Genomic DNA, 24,348 nt, shown 5'->3' with positions numbered 1-24,348 from the left:
GAAATGAGAAATTAGCTTTCTAAAGCATAAGGAATCGTTGACCTTGGTGGCAGAAGCTACTCTACAAAAACTGAAAACAGCAAAGGCATCAGTGGAAAAACTAGGTGCCAGATGTGTTACCAGCCTGCACAAAATAAATCCATTCCATGCGAAAATAATGACCCCACCCCACCTGATTTCAGCTTGCAAATGGTAAGCAAATACACACACTACATCAGTGTCTTCTGAAAAGTAGCATTTTGCTTTCTAAAGCCAAACGTTCTTGTTAAGTACTACTGGGTCGAGAGGGAGCCATTGAGAAGTCCAAGAGGTCTGGATAAAAGATTTGAGTTTTCCCACAAGCAAAAATCATGCTACCATACCATGCAAAATGTCTTACTATGGTGCTATCGTTCTTAGGGAAGAGATGCACTGTTGATCTAAGCTATTTGCAATGGGTTTCCTTTGAGTTCTGGGTTTGTTTACTTATTTACTAAGCTAAATGTTAACCTACAGATAAAGAAATGATCTTGACAATCTGACATATGACTTAGAACACTTGGTGCTGGGCTCCTGGGGCCAGCACCTGCACCTTGGGAGAGTTTGTCAACTTGAAAGACACTATGCAGAGTGCTGGGCACTGAGAGAGAGAAGCAGGCAGGGTCCACTGGCTGAGAGGCTGTGTAAGAGGAGGAGGATACGCTCCTTGCTCTGTGTTGTGTCCTTTGGAATCTGTTTGGGGAAGGTCCCTTACCTGAGGTTGGAGGTTATGGTCAGGAAGGCTAGCTGGGGCCTCGGAGTTGCCCAATTACCTTGTTCTCTTCCTCTCTCAGAGGACAGAAGTAAATGCTAGATTCTATTTGCTCTTCCTTCTGTGTTTAAAGGCAGTGAGGTGCGAAGGTGGCAGAGTTTTTTCTCTTTAGGTCAAAGGAGAGTTCTCTTTCCGCCACTTTGGTGAATGATCTTGTCTCCCATCAACCTTGATTCTAATCTTGCGTTACCACGACTCGCAGAAAAGAAAGCTAGGCAGAGGGGCATCTTTTATCACTCCTTCCTTTCACTCTACACATAGGAGTCAGCAATCCTGCGCGTTCTCTCCTCCCACTTGACTATCTACTCGACTTCTGCGACATTCCCAAGTAAGGAGCAAGAGAATGCCACTCTTTTCTAAGGTCTGGAGATGGGCAATCCATTCCAGGGAAGCCTGGATGTCATTAAGAGTAAAATGAGGAGGGGGATGGGAGACAATTCTGATAGTGTTAAAGTCCAGTTAGCGTACTCTACCCTTGAACTTCTTTGAATGGGCAAATAGTCAGTGAATTCTACTCAATTAACTACAAATTCTGAGAATCTTAATGGATGGTGGAAGTTGACAGGTCAAGGTTCGTTGGTACCTGTAGGAAAAAGAAGATGTTTTGCCTCACCTGGGCCTCTTGGTTCCTAAGCCAAATCATTCAAAAATCAGTCAGTTATGGTCACATTCATCCACATAATTCTTAAAGATTTCTGAGGCCACAAGGGCACAAAGGGGAAAGTTATTAAAAGACAGAAACAAGTGGAATCTTTATTAAATTCTGTGAAAGGTATAAATAAGTTATCATTAATTGCACTTGGAGCCTCTACAGGTTGATAATTAAAATTTCCCCCAATTTTAAAGAGTTAATTAGGCCCCAAATCCTGAGTCAAACTAATCAAAATAGGAATCTCAGAAACTACTGGTATTCAAGTATTGGTAATGAGCAGTTCAAAATTTAACAAGTAGGTATGTTACACCTGAGAATATTTTTGAGAATTTCAGGCTTGATGGGAGGAATCTGACTTCACTATTTTACTGCACCTTGTAACACAGTGGTGCAGAGTTTTCATTTATTTACCCTTGACGTCGATGCCAACCTCCTCAAATGCCCAATAACAAGGCTTCCTCCCTGGCATCCAGCTGTGGCTACAGAAGATTCCTTCTGTCCTTTGCGAGTTTTTCATTTTACATCTAATATGATGCTGTGTGGCATACTTAGGGACTCATATTATATGTGAAATTACTTAACCACATGCACACTCAAGAGATCAAAGGAACACGTCTGAGTGACAAAGCAGTCTTTTTCTGTATCAGAAGAGTCTTAAAAAAAAAAAAAAAGAAAAAACAAAACTGAAAATATAAAACCCCATAAAATATTCATATGAAGTTACTCTGATTTGGGCCGACATGGCTTATCTGAAGAGTGTATGCCAGGTAAATTCAGGGTGGCTTTTTTCTCAGGGTCTGGGAGTGTAAGAGTTTCTGGGGCGGACTTCTTCCGGGGCCGATCTTTGGGAACTGACAGGAATTCTGGTGCATCTGTGGAGAGAGGTGTGGATGGAGCACTGGAAGGGGCACTGCGGACTGAAGAAGGCAGCAGGGGGGTGGTGGAGATAGAAATGGCAGGTGGGAAAACGCCAATTTTCTTGTTGGTGGCTTCCTGAGTGGCTCGTTCAAATTCTCGGACTTCATCCATTGTCATGTCTTAAAGGAAAAAAATAGAAAGAAAAATGAGCGGGTATTTAGAAGAGAAGCCAAGGGATTCACCTCTCTCTGCCTGTTTTTAAAGGACCTATCAGAACCCTATGATCAAAGGGCGTCTCCAGATTATAAACCCAAATTGTCATTGAAATGCTAAACCCTGAATTATCTTTTTACTGAGGCAAACCTCTGAAAAGATACTCCTTTATGAATATCCATCCAAGATTTTCCAAAGCACTCTTCAGTGAGTATTTTAAGTATTCTGAATAAGAACTTATGAGGGGGTAGGGAGCCACAGCAAAGCTGTGTGTGTATGTGTGCCTGTGTGTTGTAGGTAAGGTGTGGTGATGTGGAGCTATTATTAGGCCTGGCCATCCTTTCTATAAAGGGAAGGTAATTAAAGCAATCAATGGCTCAAAAATGATACATATTATTACCTACTTTAGATCATGAAAATACAAGCATATCTTTATAGGGTAAACAGGCAGATCAGAATTTCTCAACACACTATGCTCTTATTCAATAAACATACTTTTTGTGTTCTAGGGGTTACTTGTTTCCTGGCTGTGTATCCATCCCAAGATTTTTAGATGCTGTGTTTTAAGCACTTCATCTTAAAAAACAGGTAAGATATGACAACAACAAATTCTGCTAATTATCCTCAAACCAAGAAAACCATTTCTCACATAAACATAAAGAGAAAAAGAGTAGAGAACAAAAAGAGAGGATGGCTTAATGGGTGAGAATTTTATTTAAAAGAAAAAAAGAGCATTATTTGGCATTTAAGAAATAAATTCATTTAACAGGCATTGTCAGATGATGTAGATTTTCTAAATACCTGAAATGTTCTTATTACGTGAGAAAGTAAAAAAAAAAAAACCAAAACTCATTAAATGTGAATCTCTCCCTAATGTAAATACATTAAATAATGTACTATATACACTTATTATCTTTAAGACATAATAGGCTGAAAGTATATCACTGTGTTACAGTACAGTGATAACCTCTTTCTTAGGGCCAATTTGCTTTATATAGTTTTATATCTCTTCTCTCATTCTCAGGAACTCTATTATTATTATTACTACTACTACTATTAAGGTTATTATTAATCCCTCTCAGGCTGGAATATCCCTGGTATCCTTTGCCAATTGTATTACTGGTAACAGGGAAAACGGGTAATAGGGCTTATCAGAAAAAGTACTGAGTGAAGGCCTACAAGCTTGTCCTTGAGAAAAAGGTGAAATCCGCTGCCCAGGGATCTCTACGTCTGTTTTAGCTTGCCAGAGACCCATTTTTCATTCTCGTCCTCTCCCGTGAACTTAGTAGGTGAAACCTTCACTAGATGATACTGCATAAGCTAGCACGAAACAATACAGCTGCTTTGGAAATATTAACTATGGAGTGAATATTCATAACATGGTATTAATCACATACAGTCATATGGTAACATATGAACCAACCAGAAATGTTGTTCAAACAAACAAAATCCTTAAGAGGATTTCCTGGGGTCAACTGTTAAAATTTTCTGAAAGAGAAAAGTTTTTACAAGGAAATAAAAAATTATGACTGTGTTGACAGAATATAAAATTCAGGATACAGCAAGAAAAATTGTTACCTGGAGACTAACCATTTAAACAAAATACTAAGGCTATTAAACCACCTAAGAAATGCAATTAAATTTTTTTAAAGTTATTTCAAGATAAAATTGAGACTCAGAAAAACCTCTAGGAATTTCAGCAGTATATTTCTATCATAAATGGATATCATCTTTGAAAAATCAGGTTTTCTGTATGTGGCTGAATATAGTGCTCTACACCACATATCCAGCAGGGGGCAGAAATCATCCGAAGTACAGAATTTTGATTTTACACTGCCCTTCAGAGTCTTCTTAGAAGTTCCCTTCCTTGAAAGTATTGAAAAGGAGACCATTATTTCCCTATTGCCATGGTCATGGATGTTGATTTTGCCTAATTTCAATCCAGTTTGTCTCTACTCAGGCCGATGATTCAAACTTATTGAGCACCCATGCAGTTTTTATCTGTGATGGACAGCAGCCTCTTGATTTCAACTTTTTCATTATGACAGAGAAGAAAAATAATGGAAAAATAAACGACCCCCAATTTGACAGAATTCCAAAGAATAAGGGAAATGTGGCAAATATTTAAAGATAACCACTTTGTGTAACTTCTAACACAGAAGTCATGGGAAGGACTGGCCTGCAGGCAGAGAATGAATGCATGGGCTTTCCCATGGGGAGAACCATTGCAGGCATCACCTTCTACATAGTAAACTGACTTCCTAATGGTAATCGTAGTAAAACGGAAAGAAAACCGGTCTTCAGCTGTAAGCCGGGAGAACTCAGAATGAGGAAAGCACTGTGGATATCCTCTGGGTGTCTTCCCCTTTCCTCTAGCTTCCTCGGTCTGGCCATGCTTATCCTTATAGTGAGCGGCTTTCAGAGAGCGGCTGGGGGGGGACTGGTGTCTGACATTCCTAAAGAAAAGGTAACTGAAAGTGATGGAAATTCAAGGACAGTTTCTTAAATGAGCATTTCTATCTTTAGAAAAGGGAGAGAGGAAAGGGGAAGTCCTGTTGAAATGGTCTGTGCCTACAGAGGAACACCTCAGTTAAGTCTGGTCCAAACAGCTTTCTGCAAATCCAATCACTGCATGCAGATTGGGGAGGAAGAGTTAGAGCCATTTCAACCTCAAGGACAGTCACATGCATCCAGTGGCAGTGCATGAGCCTTCACAGGGCACATTCCAAAGACATGCTCTTAAAAGTTAACTAGAAATTTCCAAAGTGCAATCAAAGGTCTTCACAAATCCAAAGTATTGACAATAATAGCCATCTCTCAATTTTCTATAACCACACTGTCAATTTCTTAAATACCTCACCGTGTATTATTCTGAGGCTAACAGGCATGTGCAAGCTGGCACCCAAAGAGATCACAGCTCTGGCCAAAGATACATGTAAAAGACTTAGTGATCACATTTTCTTTATTATCTGTAACTCCCTTTCACCAGCATGAATGATTGAGATAGAACTATATTTAAGATGCTGGCATACACCATATAGTCAGCTCTCAATCACCAACATGCATTCAATAACCTCAGGCTCTCTGGGGCTTATCTAAGTCCCAGGCTAGATCTAGAATGGTCCTCGGTCATCACTCCTTCCCTGCTTAGCCAGTGTGTATGCACAGACGGCAGCCCCATCTTGACACGAACCTAAGTAGAAAGGAACTGTTTGGGTAAAACAGCCTTAAAGAGCTGTAGAAAGCATTTCAAAGCAAATGTAAAGAAACCTAAAATACCAGATGAGCCTGAAGACCTCCCTTAGATGAATAACTGACTGTTAACTATGTCTTTAAAAGTTACTGGCATTGATGGTCTAGCTTTTGTACGACATCTGTTTTTACCCCTCTGTTCTCTTGTGGTGCAGGCCACAAATTGTTTCCACTCTCTGTGTTCTTGGTTTTACGACCAAAAAACCCCCCAATTCAAGCGGCTTAAAAGAATGGAAATGTCTGGAAGCAAGAGGCAATGCTGTCCAACTGAGACTCAGCTCCTGTTCTTCATAGACAGCCTTTGGGCGATGACGCTTTTTTTTGTGCAAGTTTGAGAATCGAGTGTGTGAAGTCATTTCAAAGATCAGTTTAGGTGTACGTTTGGTAAAGGGTGGGCAACATGTTTTAAAAATTCTACATACACTTGTTTGGGCCTGGCTCTCTATGTCATCCACAGTGGAGGAATGCTGATTGCAAACTTTTATGTTGGTTTGTTCATGCATGTTTTTCTCGTATTCCCGAACATCATCCATTGTCATATCTGAAAGAAGGTCAAGACGTTGGCAACTTCCATTATTAAAGGTGAACTTTTCAATGGGGAAGACTTTAGGGAATGATGGTAGCTGAGCAGAAGCCAAGGAGAGGTGTAAAAAGCAGGGGATTCACTAACTTTATGAAGAGTCAATCATAAAGTTAGCTAAACCAGCCAAAGGGGGAGTCAGTACAAGGAAGTTAAGTCAAAATAGTCAGAACGGAGAAGAGTGGAGATTATTTAGGGATGATTCTTGTAAAGTGAGCTTGGTGGGAGAAAGTCTTAGCACGTGGAGGGTGCCGTAGCCCGAGATCTCCTAAGAGCATAGTTAGAAGATCCCTTTGAGGGACGGACGGGGTCAGGTTTGTGTGGTTAAATACTTACCTTTCATATACCTTTCAAAATAGATTTGGCGCTTCTTTAAACCAATGCATTCAACAACAGAAAGGACACTTTCATTGCTATTATAAGAGACAGGACATAGAAGGCAGAGAAATGACATTCACTGGCACCACTGAGGTTTGGTGCAATGCTCACACCGAGATGTACTTCTGCACAGAATACATGGTGTCCAAGAGTGCAGGTCTACACTGAACTTCAAGTCTAGCCTAACAGCTGGAAGATGGCTGGCACTACTCCCACCTCCACTGGTCTATAAATAAAATGGCAGGTGACATTATGATTTTTGGTCTGAGCTTGCGATTTTTCGGTATTTCAGAATAATGGTTTCTTAATCCAGGGGTTCTCAACAGGCGCCAGTTTTGTGACATTTTCGGTTGTCACAGCTGGGGTGCAGGTGCTACTGGCATGTAGTGGGTAGGGGCCAGGGGTGCTGCAGCACATCCTATGATGCACAGTACTCCCCTGCACCCCCCAACAAAGAATTGTCTGGTCCAAAATGTCAGTGGTGCTGAGGCTGAGAAACCCTGTCTAAATCCGACTGATAAAAAGCTTAAAGAACGCATTCATCTCCAGAATGTGGAATGCATACAAATAACCGTTAATCTCACTTTAAATACTTCTGTTGCTTTATCCTCTACTCCCCACTCCACTCCCTGGTTATTTTACATTTTACCAGCAATTTCCCCAGATGGGCATTCCTCTGTTACTCTCCTGGCAGAATTTAACTTCATGCCTCTTTACAATGAATTGTACATGCTCCACAATTGGTTAATCAAATGACTGCCCTCATCACCAGTTAGCCTGGTGGGGATTTAGAGTGGGTATTCACAGCTGGAATTTCTCCTTAAGTATTTTCTGCATCATGTGGATCGGTGTCTTTTTATATCAGTCCATGTGTGTCATGTGAGAGTCTCTTCACTTCCAAAGGGCAGACCTGCCAGAAGCATATGAATGAATTCAGTGTGGTCTGGGGCCAAGACGGAGGGCAGCTCTAAATCCAGACCTGGGCTATTTTATTTAGCTGGTCATCTTCCCACACCCCAAAATGGTTAATAAGAAATGCTGTCTGTGAGCAACGTAAGTATCAAGAAGGCTAGGCAACAGTCTGGCCAAGCGAAGAGCATGCTTTTCTTTTAGAAAATCAAGGTAACTGGAAAGCAGTAAAGAGATGCTGCTTTGTGATTAGAACAAATATATCTTAGTTAACAATAACACATCGTTTCAATACAATCACTTTAATTTCAATGACTAGCCTTCAAAATTTCTTAAACACAAATACACCTGGAATGAATACTAAGGTCATTTTTAAGTTAAAAGTTTAAAATTGAAAGAATTTCTCTATACATATGTTCATTAGACAGTTTACTTCTCCCCCTCACCGGCCTGACAGTAATTCCGAAAACAAAAACAAAGGTTGTTTAGTTTCTTTGTTCTTGTGAATCTCAACAGAAATCATTCTTTATCTTTTATTAGCTCAATGTTAAGAAAGGTCTTTAAACTGTGTGACTATGTGCTTTCAAAGATATATCTATTTTTATGGATGTGAAGAAAGATTTAATCATAAAGATACCCGTCATTATCTTGTTCATCATAGTGAAAAACTGAAAACAACTCAGAGACCTGACAGTATTATACAGTCACTAAAAATGATGTAGAAGAATATTTAACACTATAGAGAAATGTTCTTGGTATATTATTAAATTAAAAAAATTGGAAGTAAAAAGATTGTACATGTTGTATGAAATCATTTTTGCACAATATACATTTAAAAAAACCACAAAAGGTACGTTAAAAAAACTGAAATGGTATGTTTCAAAATGTTAACAGGGATTGTTTTGAGGAGTTGGAATTATAGGTAATTTGCACTTTCTTCTTTTTGCTTATCTTTATTTCCTAATTTTCTACATCAAATATGCATTACTTTTGTAACAAAGAAAAAGAACATTATTTAAAAATCTATTATTTGGGGTCATCAGGAGATAGATACCACAAATTTGTGAATTGGTAAGGAGACACTTTTCTAGAATTTCTCCTTGTTCTAGAAACATGATCCCTTATTTTTTTTTTTAAAGAAAAGAAAGTTGCAGAAAATTTCATCTTAGAGAAAAAAAATCTCTCAGACTATACAAGAATGAACAGTTCTAGTAAAGTAGTCCTCTAAAAAAAAGGATAATTTGGTCCCAGCTGATGCTGATCAAATCCTGAACTATCCCCACATACCATACACGCTTAAGGAAATGATGTCAACATTTTCAGTATTCCTCAGTAATTTATGGAGAGCCTAATCAAGCGAAAATATTCCTGTTCAGGTATCTGGTAAAATGCATTACGTCTTGCTTCTGCAAAGTATATTACCTCGAAATCTATATATGAATCAATTTTTTAGTAAATTCAATTACACGTGCCCAATGACAGATTATACGTTCAGGGGTGATTCATCTTCATTACTGATTGATTTTCAATGATCAGAGTGACTTCTCACAATTTAGGTTCAGGCCTCTTTGCTCCCAGCAAACAAGTAAGTGCTTATGTGATCAGAGAAACTCTTAATGAAAGGAATCCAATGTCAATCATTTTGCAAATAAACTGATAATCACTAAATTTATAGATTTGAAAGGTCATATTTTACTCTTGTTAAGCGAACTTTCTTAAATGAAGGCTTCTTAAACAAAGTAACACTGGCCTGCCTGACTTAAGACATTATTCCAACTAGATCCGAATTTCTTCTGATTAGGAATGTATATCCTAGTATCTTTGACACTTGGTTATCAGTGGGTGCCTGATAATCTGGGGGTAAAAATGCCCTTTTCATTGCAAGACTTCCCATCTTTGCCCTCTTGCAAGACCATTTCTTCCTCCTCTTTCTCGCCCGCCTTCAGGTGAGGGGAGTAAGCAGACCCAGTCTCCTATCCCAGCATGTGGAGGTCACACTGAATTGGCCTGGGTGGGCCCCTCTTCTCTACCACCAGCCCAGCTTTGTCAAAGATGCTGTGGACTCAGGGAGTTTGTTAATTGAGGAAGCTTCTTCCATTTCCTAAACCATGAACTAAGGTTCTTTGTTAAACAGCAAAATGTACCTCAACAATCTGAGTCTTGGTCTGCTTTAGCCATTTTTGGCCTTTTTTTTTTTTTTTTTTACAAAGTATGGGTTTCAATTATTATTTACTTATTGAATCACTTAACTACTGCATGAATTATGCTCCACAGAAATAATTCAAACAGTACTGGTTTATATAGAGAAAAGAGTTTAGTTCCTTTTAACTTCCCTTATCAATCCTATGCCTTCTGGAGATAACCACGGCCAGATTTTTCCCTATGAACTCACATATATGTTGTTATTACACTCACACACACACACACACACACACACACACACACACACTCTTACAGTCTCACTTATTTTTACCTTTATGGAATCATACTATATGCACTATACTATACATATTGTTCTGGCTTTTTCCACTAATGGAAAATGTACATATTTCTGTATCAGTACATATGGAACTATCTCATTCTTTTTAATCATTGCACACAATATTCATAGTGTGAGTGTTTCATAATTCACTTGACCATATCTCTGCTAACGGACATTTACACGGAGACTAGATTTAAGCTTTTAGAAACAACACTACACTGAATAGCTTTGCACTTATACTCATGAACACTGTGTATTCCTTAAGGATAAATTTGTAGACGTGTTATCAGTGGGTCATAGGCTATTTGTACTTATCGCTGTCATTTTTAAGAAATAGAAATTGTTAGTGTGCTCTCCCACCTATCCAAAATTGGATCATTATCACTCTTTTAAATTTTTGCTATCAGATGGGCAAATGTCATATCTTCTTGTTGTTTTCCTGACATTTCTTGTGATTAGTAGTAATGTTGTTGGTTATTCGCATTTCTTCTTCCACGGTTTACCTATTCATGTCCTTTACTTTTTTTCTGTTGAATTGTTGGATTTTTGATTTATAGGACCTCTTTATATATTATAGATATTAGTCCTCTGCTGGCTACATATGTTGCAAGTAGCTTTTCTTAGTCTTTCAACTTTGTTTATGGTGGCAATTTTCTTTCAATCATTTTATTCAAGAAGGCAGGTTGATTTCACAGGAAGTGGAGGCAAGACTGTATATCTGAAAGGCCTTTAGGATAGAAGTCAGTTGAATATGAACTATAAATGCCATGGAACAAAACGCCAGCAAGTAAGAATTTTCCTTCATTATACTGCACAGCCGCAGCAGCTGCAGTTTTAATAAAGAGCCATATACTTTAATTCAATGACCTGTCCAGTGGCACATTATATTTTATTTCCTCCTACAAACTTTGTCTCTCCATTTCCAGGCTTGTCAGCCTAAACAGAAGTAATTATTTTTGGCTTTAAATCAAGATGGAAGTCTTAAACAAGTGGTTGGGTCAGGGGTTGGAGAAAGCTTCAACATTAGATTTGATATCTCTGACTCTAGCAAAATGGTGGCCATCCTTTGGGAAGTGCTTTTTTTTTTTTTTTAAACTCCTTAAAATGGTTATAAATTCAATAGATGCTTGTTATAAATAGCTTAGGGGTGGCTCCACTTTTTTGTAGTAAAAGAAGCCAATCCTCAAGGCTTGGTGCATACCCTTTCCATGTGATTCAGACCACTAAGATCTAGAATTGTAATCTACAGTTGTGATTTTTTTCCATAGTTCTTAATTTGGGGAGATGGAGGGGGTCACAGATCCCTTTGAAAATCTGATGGAAAGCTATGGGTTCTCTTCCCATAAAAATGAATGTAAGCAAGCACATATAAAGGGTTGCATAAGAGCCATGGCACTCAAGATCGTATTTCAGGAAGCCTGAGGCCGCTGGAAAACGCTGGCTTGGTGAACTCAACCAGCTAATGCTAGTCCCTAAGCAGTCTTCTTTTCCACCTTGAGCTTGCTTCACTCATTGTTAGGAAGCTCTAAGGAATCCTGAATGCTCGCTCAGTCACTTTCATTCTGGAGTTTCAGCTATACTAGCCAGAACTATCCCATATACTTTTCTGGAAGGGTCAGGATTCATGAGGTTCCACTCAATCACAGCCTCCCTCGGGCAGCCCTCTGTGTTCTTCTCTCAAAATACTGTCAGATTTGTGAAGCAAAACCATGATTTGGGGAAGCTGGGCTGCCTATTTTTATCCACCTCCCCTTCCACCCCATCTTCTGAAATGTGCTGTTGTTTCTTCTGATTAGTGCTCCAGTCATGCAGGGGATAGCCAAGGCTCACGGATAAAGACCAGTCGAAGCTTTGAAAGACAAACTCAACTCCACCAACCGGGGAAATGGTTATGCTTTACAACGAACAAGAGCAGAATAAAATCTATTTAGGGAAACAGTTATGTGACAGCCAAATGCTGAAACTCAGAAAAGATACAAAATTGATTTTTGGGCAAGAAAAGATCACTGTCAGCTATGATGTCCTTTTTTTTTTTTTTAACTCTTAATTAAGCACTGGAGGTGGTGACTCTAATTAGGGAGAAGGACATCCAGGGCTGCCAAAGCATACAGGTGTACAGTTTGGACACAACCCAGCAGGTCAATGGAGCTAAAATTCAGCCCTAAGCTGATAGCAGCAGCTGAATCTGCCCAGAAGGGGTGCCTTTTTCTAATGCTAAGAAGCCATCAGAGTTTTTAGCAGTTGGCCCTGAAGACATTTCCCATTCTCTAGCCTAATTAAATCTGGACTGAATTAATTAAACTTTCCTTTCATCTAATCTGATTTAAAGTCATTCTTAAATTTTAGTGAGCACCAGAGTCATCTGGGGGGTTCGTTAAAGCACAGACTGCTGGGCTATCCCCCCAGAGTAGCTGAGTCAGTAGGTTTGGGGTGGGGCCTGAGAATCTGAATTTGTAATAACATCCCAGGGGTGCTGATGTTGCTGGCCCAGGGACCTCACTTTGAGAAGAAGCGCTACAAGCTATAGGAAAGGGTTTCTTTACTTTGAACCTTTTCTGTTTACTAACAAGGGCCTCACTGAGCCTGTATTGACCAAAGAAAAATAAGCAAATTCAGGTACCCCAAACTGAAAGGCTGTTCTGGTGGACAGTGACACACCCACTTACCCGAAAGGTCCGCAGTCCCCAGCATTTGCTTGAACAAGAGGCTGTGGGCAGGGCCATTTCCATTCATTTGACTGACTGAGTGTCTGCATCCGGGTAATGAAGGAACCACCGTTTTCCTGGCAAGCAGCTCAGGCTGGGGGCAGCAATGCCAGTAATTTACATGAAATTGATGGGGTGGTTCTCAGACCCCTTACTGAGTGAAAAGGCTGCTTGTTTTGGTTGGGGCTAAGATTGTGTACACAGGGGGTGGAGACCTTCTCTGGGGAGTACGAGGCGCCCTGACGATCTACATCCACTAAACCACACTCTGTTTTTCTGCATTCAGATACAGAAAGGGCTTTTTGTCTGTAGACTCCTTGAGTTAATTTCTGTCTCTACCTCACCCATCTTAAATAAACAGGTAGATATTTTCTTCTTAAAGGTCTTTCTTTGATACATTATTCTAGCTTTGGGCCCCTGTAGTAGTCTGAGAAATTTTTTTTTAACTGTAAGTCTTTAAGTCTCTTCCTTGCTGAGGGTTCAGCTGGCCCCCATCCTCTACACTCCAGCTGTTCCCTTACTAGACGCCTGCCCATATTTTGTTTTTCTATATCCTGCCTCTACTTAAACTCTCTTTTCTGATCCACAGGCCTGCAGGGTTTTGTCCTCTTAATAGGGGTGCGGCTACCCTTTCTGATGCTGCCTTTTCTGAAAAGTCCTCTATGGTGACCCGGCACTCAATTGACATCTATTAACAAGCCCTGTCTCTCAGTCTTCAGTGTGGCAGTGTTTTGGCCCTTCAGGCTTCTGTTCACTTGCCAAACTTCTCACTGGTTTGAGCCTATTTTTCTTTGAATATCCTTTTGAAATCCTGTCGGGTGGCAAGGACGCCAAGAGCGTGGAGTTGTGCAAGTTGGGGGAGACCAGCAGTTCTTAACCTTTTAGGGTGTTTGTGCTCCCTCTAAGAATCTGAGAGAATCTCCCCAGAAAAAAACAACCAGAAAGATTTGTTTAATGATCAGGGGAAGTAATCACAAGCAACTTTCCCTCCACTTCCCTCACAAAGGACAATCACAGATAGGTGTTAGGAAGACAGTGTGGGGAGTCAGCGCCCTTGCTGCATGTGAGCAGCACCCTGGGGAGGGGGATGTGATAAGAGACAGCAAATGATGCTCTTTCAAAAGAATCTCTTTCAGAGGTCTGCATTTGGGCAAACCCAGGAAGATGCAAAGATACATTTGCTTTCCAGAAGATGTGGATCTGGGAAAATTGTGCAAAAAAAAAAAAAAAAAAAAAAAAAAGCATGCCCATAGCCTACAGAACCCTGTCTTTTAAAATGTGGTTTGGAAACAGCAAACATTAATAACAATCACTGTCTTTGCCCACTCAGTCCAATGTAACTTTTCAATTTAAGTTTGATACCTTCTGCTAAGAGGAGGAAGGGGGTTGGTGGAACAATGGTAGAAAGGCACCAAAACGCAATCTAGGGTAACACTGAGAACAAATTCAGTGGGACTTAGGAAAAGGCCGAGGAGAAGGGCATTTCATTAGGCAATCAGATCTACACCAAGTCACCAACTGGGCATGTTTGTTTCTATTTATAGTCAAGGACACTAGCCTCTGATGACTGATTCTGGGAATGTGGAGGATTCACGTGGACAAAACGATCGTGTTGGGGATCTGGGAATGGTGGTCCGTCCGTCACAGTATGAAACAAATCTTGTTTCTTTCCATTTGCTGGAAGTACACAGAACTTGTTTAATTCTTCCCAAATCATTTTAAACAAAACTAGAACAATAGTCTCAGGATTAAGGGTACACCTAAGCCCCTGCCCTTGAAGTCTTCTGCGTTTTTGGAGAGGGAGTGTTTCAAGTATTCGCTACATTAAAGGGCTGCTTTCACTTGATAAGATGCTTCAGACAGCATTGATCTTGAAGTCTGGGATAAATGGGGATGGGTTTGAAACCCATCCAACAGAGAATCAATCATGAGCCCTTTGTTATCAAGTATGCAAGCATCAAACACACGGAGGTCCTACTTAGTCAATAACTGAGTGTTGTGGCTATTTTAGAGCAAGCGTCTGTCATCACATCCTTCCTCATTATGTCCTTGGACAGTGCTATTTCCAATACAGGAAACAAAAGCCCTGCCTTTGTTGATGTCTCTCTAGGTAGCGGTAGAAGCCAGATGGACTGGAAGCCCAAGCCAACATGTTATGAAGTTGTTCTGTAAGTTATTTGGGGGAAGTTGACTTACCATACCACTCATCAACCCATGCAAAAGCCTGTCTATGTCCAATCAGAAGAATATCTCGGACCACCTAAAAAAGCAAAAGAAGGCGGTTGACAGAATACTATGTTTGATTAAAACTATCTGGAAAATTGGTGGTTCCCAATACTAGGAATTCTGACAATTACAAATTTCTCCATCCCTCTGTCCATGTGTGATGACAACTACAGGGTGATATACTTACTCAGCTCTTTCCACGGTGGGCATATCCTTGCTGTAAATTAATCTCTTCACCTTATTTGAAAGTTGGGCTGGAGGTTTTTCAGACTAATGACAATGACTTGGCAGTCACACAGCAGTGACTGGAATGAATCTCTAGGGCTAATCACCTTGAGATTCTTCTCTTCATTGATCTTTACCTAAAACAGGTTCTACTTTTCATTTGCAGAAGGGTGAGTCTCACTGGTGCCAGGAGGTCATAAACAGTGGAAATCAAGAACACTTGTCTGGGTAGCAAATCACTTCTAAGCCAAAAGCACTTAACACTCTTCCCTAATGAAATATCCTAAATATTGGGTTTTTTAAAAATATATATAACTGAAGGTGTGGGATACAAGATAAGTAAGTAGTAAATTTGTCTAGGTTTGACTTTCATGTAACAGAAGTGAGGGGGAAAAAGCAGTTTAGTCTACTATTATTGAAAGAGATGAAATAGGAGGCCAGAAGGAGAGCAGAACATAATGGGAATGATAAGCCTGACTGGAGACAAAAGGAATGGAATTATTTCTTAGTGACACATAATGGCAATAGAAGACCAAGGAGAACAAATAGTGTGTGTAACACTATTTATGTGCTTTTATTTCGTGGTATTTTTTTTTTCTTCTATAAATATGCCTTTTTACATTTCTTGGATACTCACACTCTCCCTCCAACATTCCATTCTTCCTGCCAAACAAATCCAGCAATTGTCAAAAACCTCTTGTGGAAGGTTTCAAGCATGTTTCAATAAATGAAGGATTTTTAATTCGGTGAATTTGTGGAGACAAGGGAAGCTTTCATAATGAAGTGTTTATTACTCTAGGCCTCTGGATATCTAGTGAGGCTTTTATGATTCAGGAAACATGTAATGAAAATAAGAAACAACATGAAGCCGTATGCACTTGAGTGCTGAGTGTGTCAAATTCAGGGAAGTCAAAAGAACAGCGTCGAGGCATCAACAAATATATCCTATTGCATTAGGAACAACACAGCTGTCTGCTTGAAACAAGAATTCAATAATGTGCTAATGGCTGGCTTTTGAATATTCTTTCCCCTTAACTGTGAATAGATTCTTAAAAAACAAAGGTGTTCGGGGAAAGGCATCCCTGGCACTTAAAACTGATGCAAATGCTAGCTTCATATACTCATTAGCGGCTCATGTGCCGGAGCAGGTGTGTTTTTGGGGTGTTGATAGCACTTCATTATATTTGGAAATGGGCAATGAGAATGCCTATTACTAGAGTGTAATTCTTACAAGTGTTTTGAAGAAATAGATCCTCAAAACTAACCAAAGTCATCTGTGAGAGGAAAAAAAAAAAGACAATGAGCCCTGTGGCCATCTCAGTATGCTCTGTGAGAAGAGGAAATAATAAAACATTACTGTGGTAGTGCCCTAGTAAGAGGAGATCATTTGGGGTTTAAAAAAAAACATGTGGGATGTTGTAGGAGGATGAGAATACACAGCCTGAGAGAGACAGAAGGGAGGCTGGAAAATATTTACTCTGGGAGCCCCGACTGTCTTCCTGCTTGATAACTGGGACTAGCAGGAGAGCGGGAGGTACCAAAACTTGATTTCCATGGGTCCCACCTGGCTTCCACCTTGGGCTGGGCAGAATGGATTCTGGAGCTCAGCAGAAGATCAGGACACTCCTCTGTCTCAGATTTGCTCCAGGGTCTGTTATTATCAGGAGCCCAAGTTCGATCTATCCCTTGGACCTAAATTCCAGATTTACAGATTTTATTATCAATTGGCTCCCCCCAATCTCAGTAGACAAATTCATCCAAGTAACAAAAAGCTCAGTGCATTAAAGTTAAATTCCAGTGCCCTGAAAGGAATTTCAGAAAGCTGCTCTTTATCAGTCTTTCTTTTTTTTTTAAAGTGGAAAAATAAGCAGATATTCAGCCTGTCTGGAATGGAGAGACAACTTGGGTAGTATTTTTTTTTTTTAATGAAAATAGGAGTTACAAAGGACGATGTTTAACACTGCATTTCCCATTAATTTCCATAAGGATGAGAGTCATGTTAGAAGGCCCCTAACAAACTTAAATCATCACCAAGTGGGTTCCTGCTACAAAATTAACATGTTCAAAGTAGATATACAGTTGAAATCTGTGTTTTGAGATTATTAATAATTCTTTGGTAGCAGAATTATTAACTGAGCACAATGGCTGAGGTGCACCACCAAAATCCCACCCCTGGGATTTCTTGTTCTGTCTCTTGGGGCATCTTCTACCTCAGTTGTCTATATCTGCACGATCTGTTAAGTGAGAACTCTCCTTGGGTGCCTCTGCCTGGAACCCCAGACCCCAAGTACCTCTACCTGGAACTAGATTAGCCTGATGCCAGAGAGGGAGTATATTTTGAAAGCCCAACTTCCTGAACATACTCACCCAATAGACATGGAGGTCACAGAATGAGAGATGAAGTGTCAAGTATCTATTAGTGGAAGAACATTAAACTGTAGGCAAAATGCATTTTCATGAAAACAGGGTTTTCTAGATGCAGGGACCTCGTGTTGACTCAGCACTTGTACACCTGTTGGGCATCGGACGCTCCAGTTTACATCATAGAGTCACTTTGTCCACAGTCCAGGAACTGCTGTCCATTCACTTACCTTGTGTACAAATTGTTCCACTCTGGTCTGAAGCCCCCAGACCTCAAATTTCACTGTCACCAGCTTGTAGGAACACATGATGGGCTGATGACTGTCTCTCCAGCCTTCCCTTAACTGTCCCCGTCCTGTCTTCTCAGATTTGAAGTGTTTAGGATCCTAGGGGAAAAAATATATATATATATGAGAGAAAAGGATAACTTAGAAATTCAACCATCATTTATATGACATAAGTGAAGAAGGGAAGCTAAGTGAAAGAAACCAGTCACCAATGGCCACAGTGTAAAATTCCATTTATATGAAACACCCAGAATAGGCAAATCTATGGAGGCTGTAGATTTGTGTCCCTAAGGCTGGAGGAGCATGCTGGTATGGCGATTGACTACTATGCGAACGAAGTTTCTTTCTGGGATGATGAAAATGCTCTAAAATTAGATTTAAGGTGATGGCTCACAACTCTGTAAACATGCTAAAAACCATTGAGTTGTAGACTTTAAATGGGTGAACTTTATGGCATTTAAATCAGATGTTAATAAAGCTGTGAAAAATACATAAAAATAATATAAAAAAACGCTGTGTACTACCTCCATACAATTTTTCAGGGTGTGCATTGGCTCTGGGTTTGCTGATATTCTTGCATAAAATAATATTATAGTAATCATTAACCTAAGTGTGTTTACTGAATGCACACTGTAGGCACGGCATAGAGTCAGGCATTACATTATGGCCTCTCTCGACCTGATTTCTTCATGCTGAGGGTTGTCAGAGGGCAGCTGGTGTATGTGTGGTCGGAAGGGTGTGGTCTGTGTGTGATCGCAGGGCACTTCCCTCCACTCGACAGAATGGACTCAAATCTACTTGGATAGTCTCTGTTCCCTAACTTTCCTCCAGGGTCCCTCCTTATGTGTAGCAACTGCAGGAAGTTAATGGGCCTGGGGATAGAAAGGGACCAGAGTCAGGCAAATATATAATTAATAGGATGCAAAACTGACAAAAGGAATCCTGGAAGGGTGTGAGGAAAAGAGAATGCATACTAAATACCCCAAGAAAATAAGTGCTTCTGCGGTGCTTAACATCAAAGAAGTAGAACTTGGGCTCGTGAAAGGAATCTAAGATCCATTAGTAAGCAATATTCCTGCCATAGATTCTTCTTTGGAAAATAGAAGCTAATGTCTTCCGGGGATTCAGGAGGCACTTACTGAAGTGGAGTGGAGGGGCTGGTGTTCTTGAGTATGGATAGCATTTTTGAATCTTTGGTACCAAATTGGCCATGCTATATTTTTATCACCTGGATCAACTCAGAAATGGCCACTGAAATTATGTGCATGGGCCTGGAAAGAGTATAATAATTTAATAACATGATACATTAAAAAAGGATAAGCATAGAGTTTGGCCCATGGCAAGCGCTCAAGTGATGCTGGCCATTTTTGCATTTCCCAAGGCAGTCAGTGAAGCCTTTGAGTAACGTGCTCAATCCTACAGTCTGGGGCAGAGACAGCAATGCCTTTCCAAAGGACCCCGGAATTGCTGGTAAAAGATTTGATCTTTAAGGCCATGAGACTAATTCCTCCCTGATCTGTGTTCCTATACCATAAAATGCCATTAAGAACAAAGAGATATAATTAAGTCAAGAGACATAGCATCAGGGAGACTATGGTAGATAATCTCCAAAGATGGTCACCAACAGTTCCTTCCCTCACTGTGCCTTCATGCTGTTTGTCTCACCAAGAGGTGGAGGCTACTTCCTTCCCCATGAATCTAGACTGACCTGTGACTTGCTTCGACCATTAGAACGTGGCAGAAGAGACACTGGGTCAGTTCAGGTCTTTTAAGGGAAGCTGGAGACTGGAAGCCTGCCACAATGTAAAAAGTCCAGTTTGATTACCCTGAGACCACTATGCTGAGGAAGCCCACGTGAAGAGGTGCTCACTCATTCCAGTTGAAAAGCCAGGCATGTGAGTGAAAAAGCCATCTTTGATATTTCAGTCCAAGCACGCACCAAGAGGAACAGAAGACCTGCCCAGCTAAGTCCAGTTGAGATGGCAGAATTCTGAGAAATAACGCACTTTTGTTTTAAGCTACTAAATTCTGGGATAATTGTTCCTTAGCAAGAAACAACAAAACAAAGCATTAAGTAGATTCCAAAATGGATGCAGTGACTGGATCTCCAAAGATGAGGAGAAGGCATGCTGCTTTGTCCTTGCACAGAACGCACCAAAAGTTCATACAACAAGCTACGCGCACAGGTGCCATAGACAAGGACGTGTACAGCGGCCACGCAGCTCCCGTGACTTAAGATACAAGGGCTGGGGTCAAACAGGGGCAGCCAGTTTCCTTCCCCATCTGCCCTTCGACTTTCCCACAAGAGGCAAGTGATAAGTATAATTCTCAGCCCGTGGACAATTATCTTGAGGCTCAAAAGACACGGGCTCCACGCTGTGGCCAACCGGAACACACAGAGGCCAACCCTCGTGGACCTGAGTGGAGGCTGTAAGCAAAGGACAGCTGTAGAGCCAGCAGGCAGGTGAAAGCAAGAGGCCAGAGCTCCTGGCAACCCAGACGCGTAAGAGACCGAGGACCCAGTGAACAAAGCAGGTGTGCCCGTGGCCTGAGCTGCCTTCACTCCCCTCAGGTCCACAGGTGCGGTGGGTCTGGCAGAGGCCTGAGGATGGAGGCCCGGGGTCAGCTGGCTGTGCCCCACCCCCTCCCCAAGTCCCTGATTTATGGATTAGCCTCAACTTGTTCCTTCAGCCGACCACTGTTGAACTTGAAATGATACCTATTCTAGAATCTTCGTGTAGATTCCAGACATCTGAAGAATGAAATATGACACTGTCACATTAAACGTGGAACACCGGCAGATTTTATTTCCAAAGCAGTTAAGAATTGTGGGGCCTCATAGTAAACTTCAGCTCTGAATAAGACCGGGAAAGAACTGCCTGCACAGCGAAAACTGTGCAGGTACTTACATCCATGTGTGGTCCCCCATCGAACCGCACAATTGTCAGACTTTATTAGGCTATTGTGAAGTAATGTTTAGGGAAGAGGCTAGATGGGAATGAGAAGTGCTCTGTATTTTCAAGGCATGGAATAGGGTTTTTAAGCTGGAAGTGATAATTTGACTTCATAGCCTTGATTTTATGGGTAAGGATACTGAGGCCTGAGAGAAATGAAATAGTTTGTCCCCAAACCACGGGCTCTTGGTAACAGGGCTGGGACAAGAATCCCAGCCTCCCCTAATTCTAACCCAATGTTCTTTCCACTACATTTACTTTTAATATTAAAAAGCAAAAGGGTGTTTTTGTTATAGCCAGATGCCCAAAAAGCAATTAACAATTGGGCTTTTTATGGCAACAGTGTGTGTTGATTTTTTTTGCAAGTCTGGTGTCATATCCACAGCTGCTGATTTCATCTAGTAAATCTCATACGTGGCCTGTAATTAGGGATTCACTTTCAAAGAGCTGGAGGGAGGAAAGGGAGAAGGATTTTCCCCAGAGGACTCCTTTAATCAAAACTCAAGATCAGAAATGAACATTTCAGCTGAACGCCTTCAAATGAAGAGGAGCGAAATAATTAAACAAGCAGAATGTAAAAAACCAGACCACTGGATCTTATCTGAAATATTCTGGTCACTGCAAACGTTCCCCCTTTTCATGGTCTGCCCCCTCCCCTCTACGCCTCCTCCCCGCCTTCCCCCCAAACACCCACTCCTCTTGAAATTGTTATCTGCCACTCTCATGTTCTCACTTGAGTTTGTGAACATAAATACCTAAATTGCCCCATTCATACATCAGTCGACCTTTCTTACATCTTTTTATATTTTTTTATTCTTTAAATTTCTAGTTTGTGTTTCTATAGCTACTCCACTGTTTTGGTTTTGATTCAAACTCTGTTGAAGCACTTATTCTTTATAAGAGAACTGGACTGTTTCACATCTTAAACTTTCATTTCCAGGTTTCCTTATTTTAAAATAAAGTTTATAAACCTCCACCTTCATCTCTGATGCTACAAATCCCCTGGGCCTTCCCACACTTTGGTTTCAGGGGTTGGCTTATTTTAACAAGACGTAAAACTTGATTTAGTGTGGCTGAGGGATTATGCATCTCCAAACTGTTCCTGGATCCCAACCCGGTGCAGTCAGAAAACACAGTGAAGGTTCTCTGCAGTGATTGGTGACCCCCTGAAAATATGTCCAAATCCTCACCTCTGGTACCTAAGAATGAGATCTTATTTGGGAAAAAAAAGTCTTAGCAGATGTAATGAAACTAAGTATCTAGAGGTTGAGATCATCCTAGCTGAAGAGGGTGGGCCCTAAATCCCCAAACAAGAGTCCTTATAAAAGACAGAAAAGAGGACCCAGAGAGGAGGCCACTTGAAGTCGGAGGCAGGGGCTGGAGACATGCATCCATAGACCACCGAATTCCTGGAGCCCCCAGAAGCTGGAAGAAGCAAACTCTCCTCTAGAACCTCACCTTCACTAAGGACTTCTGTCCTCCGGGAAGTGTGACAGAAGTGTGACAGAAGTGTGACAAAAACCTCTGGGGATGAGAAGTAAGGTTAAGCCCCCGGTGCCTCTGATCAAATTGGTCTTGGGTGGGGTCTATGTAGCGTTTCAACAGCTCCGCAGGTGATGTGAACGTACAGCCAAGGTTAAACCACTGCTCTACGGTACACGTGTCATCTCTGTGCTCCAGGTGAGGAGCCCGAAGCTCAGAGGTGATGGCTGAGTTATCCACAGTCCTCCAGGATTCAAGCTCAGGTCAGCCTGACTCCCAGACCTGGGCTCTCCACCCATAGTCCATGTGGACAGGACATTCTCATCTGAAATTCTGGCACAATCTATTGGAGGGGAACTTCAGTCTCCTCACTGGCAGGATGGTGTTAGTACTAACTCCCTTGTGGGACTGCTGCAAGGCTTAAATTGGATAATGTCGGCAAAGTCCCCAGCCCAACACCCCACAGGTGATGCACAACATACAGGAGACACCCCAGAGCGATAAGAAACACATGACACTGAAACATCCTTAAGAGATACCGTAATGCAATTTTCTTGAATCTCATTAAGCTCCTCAGAAGACAGGCAGCAGGAATCTCTGAGGTGCTGGAGGATTATTATTACTTTGTTATACTGTAGTCGAGTGTATAGAAAAATAAGTGCCAAAGAATACGGCTGCCAACCATCATGCTGGTGTCCTCGTGCCAGTGAAAGGCAGGGTGGGCAGTTGTGTCTTCCAGAAGCTCTCACCTGTCAGTACGTGGTGGATGAAATCCCAGGAAAACGGTTTTGCTTATTGGATGCTTATGACTAGGTTCTGGGCCAACGACAAGTGATAGTCTTCAATCTTAAAATCAGTTCCTTTCCCTCTTTCTCTTATGTTTCAGGAACACTCTGTTCCAGGCTGACGTGGCAGAGAGCAAAGCAGACTGCTCTACTGCAGGCTGGTCCCTTAAAGGAAGGGATTTTACTAATTGCACCGGGGTTCTGGAAATACATGGTGGCACACGCAGGAGCTGGTCCCAGCCAAGCTGGGAGCTTCCCCGGCAGGTGAAGCCATCTCCCAAAGGCAGGATGGGTCAGCCTTGAAGTCAGTCAGGCTTTGAGTATCTTGGCGGTTATTGAAAAGCTTTCCTGTTGAGGAGTCGAGAGCTACACGGAGATAAACGCAATCCTTTCCTTCCAGTAATCCTCCAAGCTGGGGCGGAGCTCACTTCCCTAATGGGGAACTCAGCTGTGTTAGTTTCCTAGGGCTGTTGGAACAAAGAACCACAAGCTGAATGGCTTGCACAACAGAAATTTATTGTCTCATGGTTGCGGAGGCTAGAAGTCTGAGATTAAGGTATTGGCAGGGCAGGTTCCCTCTGGGGGCTGCAAAGGGGACTCTGTTCTGTGCCTCTGCCCGCTCTGGTGGTGGTTTGGTTCGCTGGCAGTTTTGGTGTTCCCTGACTTACAGATGTATACTCCGGTTCTCCCTGTGTCTCTTCGCACCGTCTTCCTTCTGGGCATGTCTGTCTGTGTCTAAATTTCCCCCTTTCGTGAGGACACAATCATATTGGATTAGGGCCCACTCAACCGCATTTCATTTGATTACCTCTGTAAAGACCCTGTTTTCAAATAAGGTCACGCTCTCAGGTATTGGGGGCCAGGACTTCAACAGATCTTTTGGGGGGACTCAATTCAACCTATAATACCAGGTCAGAGAGGTTTGCACAGGGAAATCTTCTAGATTCCCCTGTGACTCTTTCATAGCTTGTTTACCCTCTCAGTCAATGCTCTTGCTTCGAGGGCCCTGCCCAGCAGCTGGTTAGCTGAGAACATGCCAGGCTGCAAGTTCCTCTGGCTGGGGGCTTCTAAATTCATCCACAGTGAGAGCTCTGGCTCCGGATCCTGTCGGCACTCCCTGGGCTTGGCAGATGGCAAATTGGACCCTTGCTGTTAAAGCCCATCTGTACGGAGAGAGGTGAGCCGGTGCCAGGGCTGTCTCCCCGGGGC

General features: G+C 41.6%; 1 protein-coding gene across 1 annotated transcript in view; it reads right to left on the bottom strand.

Annotated features, from left to right (window-relative positions):
• Nucleotides 1–2,338: 2,338 nt before the first annotated feature.
• PITPNC1 (phosphatidylinositol transfer protein cytoplasmic 1) overlaps nt 2,339–24,348 on the bottom strand; it is a 212,178-nt gene continuing 190,168 nt past the window's right edge. Inside the window, exons 7-10 of the mRNA XM_031468910.2 lie at nt 17,862–18,017; nt 15,016–15,079; nt 6,188–6,306; nt 2,339–2,479 (exon numbers count right to left, since the gene is read on the bottom strand). Coding sequence (XP_031324770.1) covers nt 2,474–2,479; nt 6,188–6,306; nt 15,016–15,079; nt 17,862–18,017 — 345 coding nt within the window. The 3' untranslated portion in view covers nt 2,339–2,473. The remainder of the gene's footprint in view (nt 2,480–6,187; nt 6,307–15,015; nt 15,080–17,861; nt 18,018–24,348) is intronic.

This window comes from Camelus dromedarius, chromosome 16 (assembly GCF_036321535.1).
Source record: "Camelus dromedarius isolate mCamDro1 chromosome 16, mCamDro1.pat, whole genome shotgun sequence".
NCBI lineage: Eukaryota > Metazoa > Chordata > Mammalia > Artiodactyla > Camelidae > Camelus > Camelus dromedarius.
The sequence above is the reverse complement of the archived record's forward strand: the minus strand, read 5'-3'. Positions and strand labels throughout refer to the sequence as shown.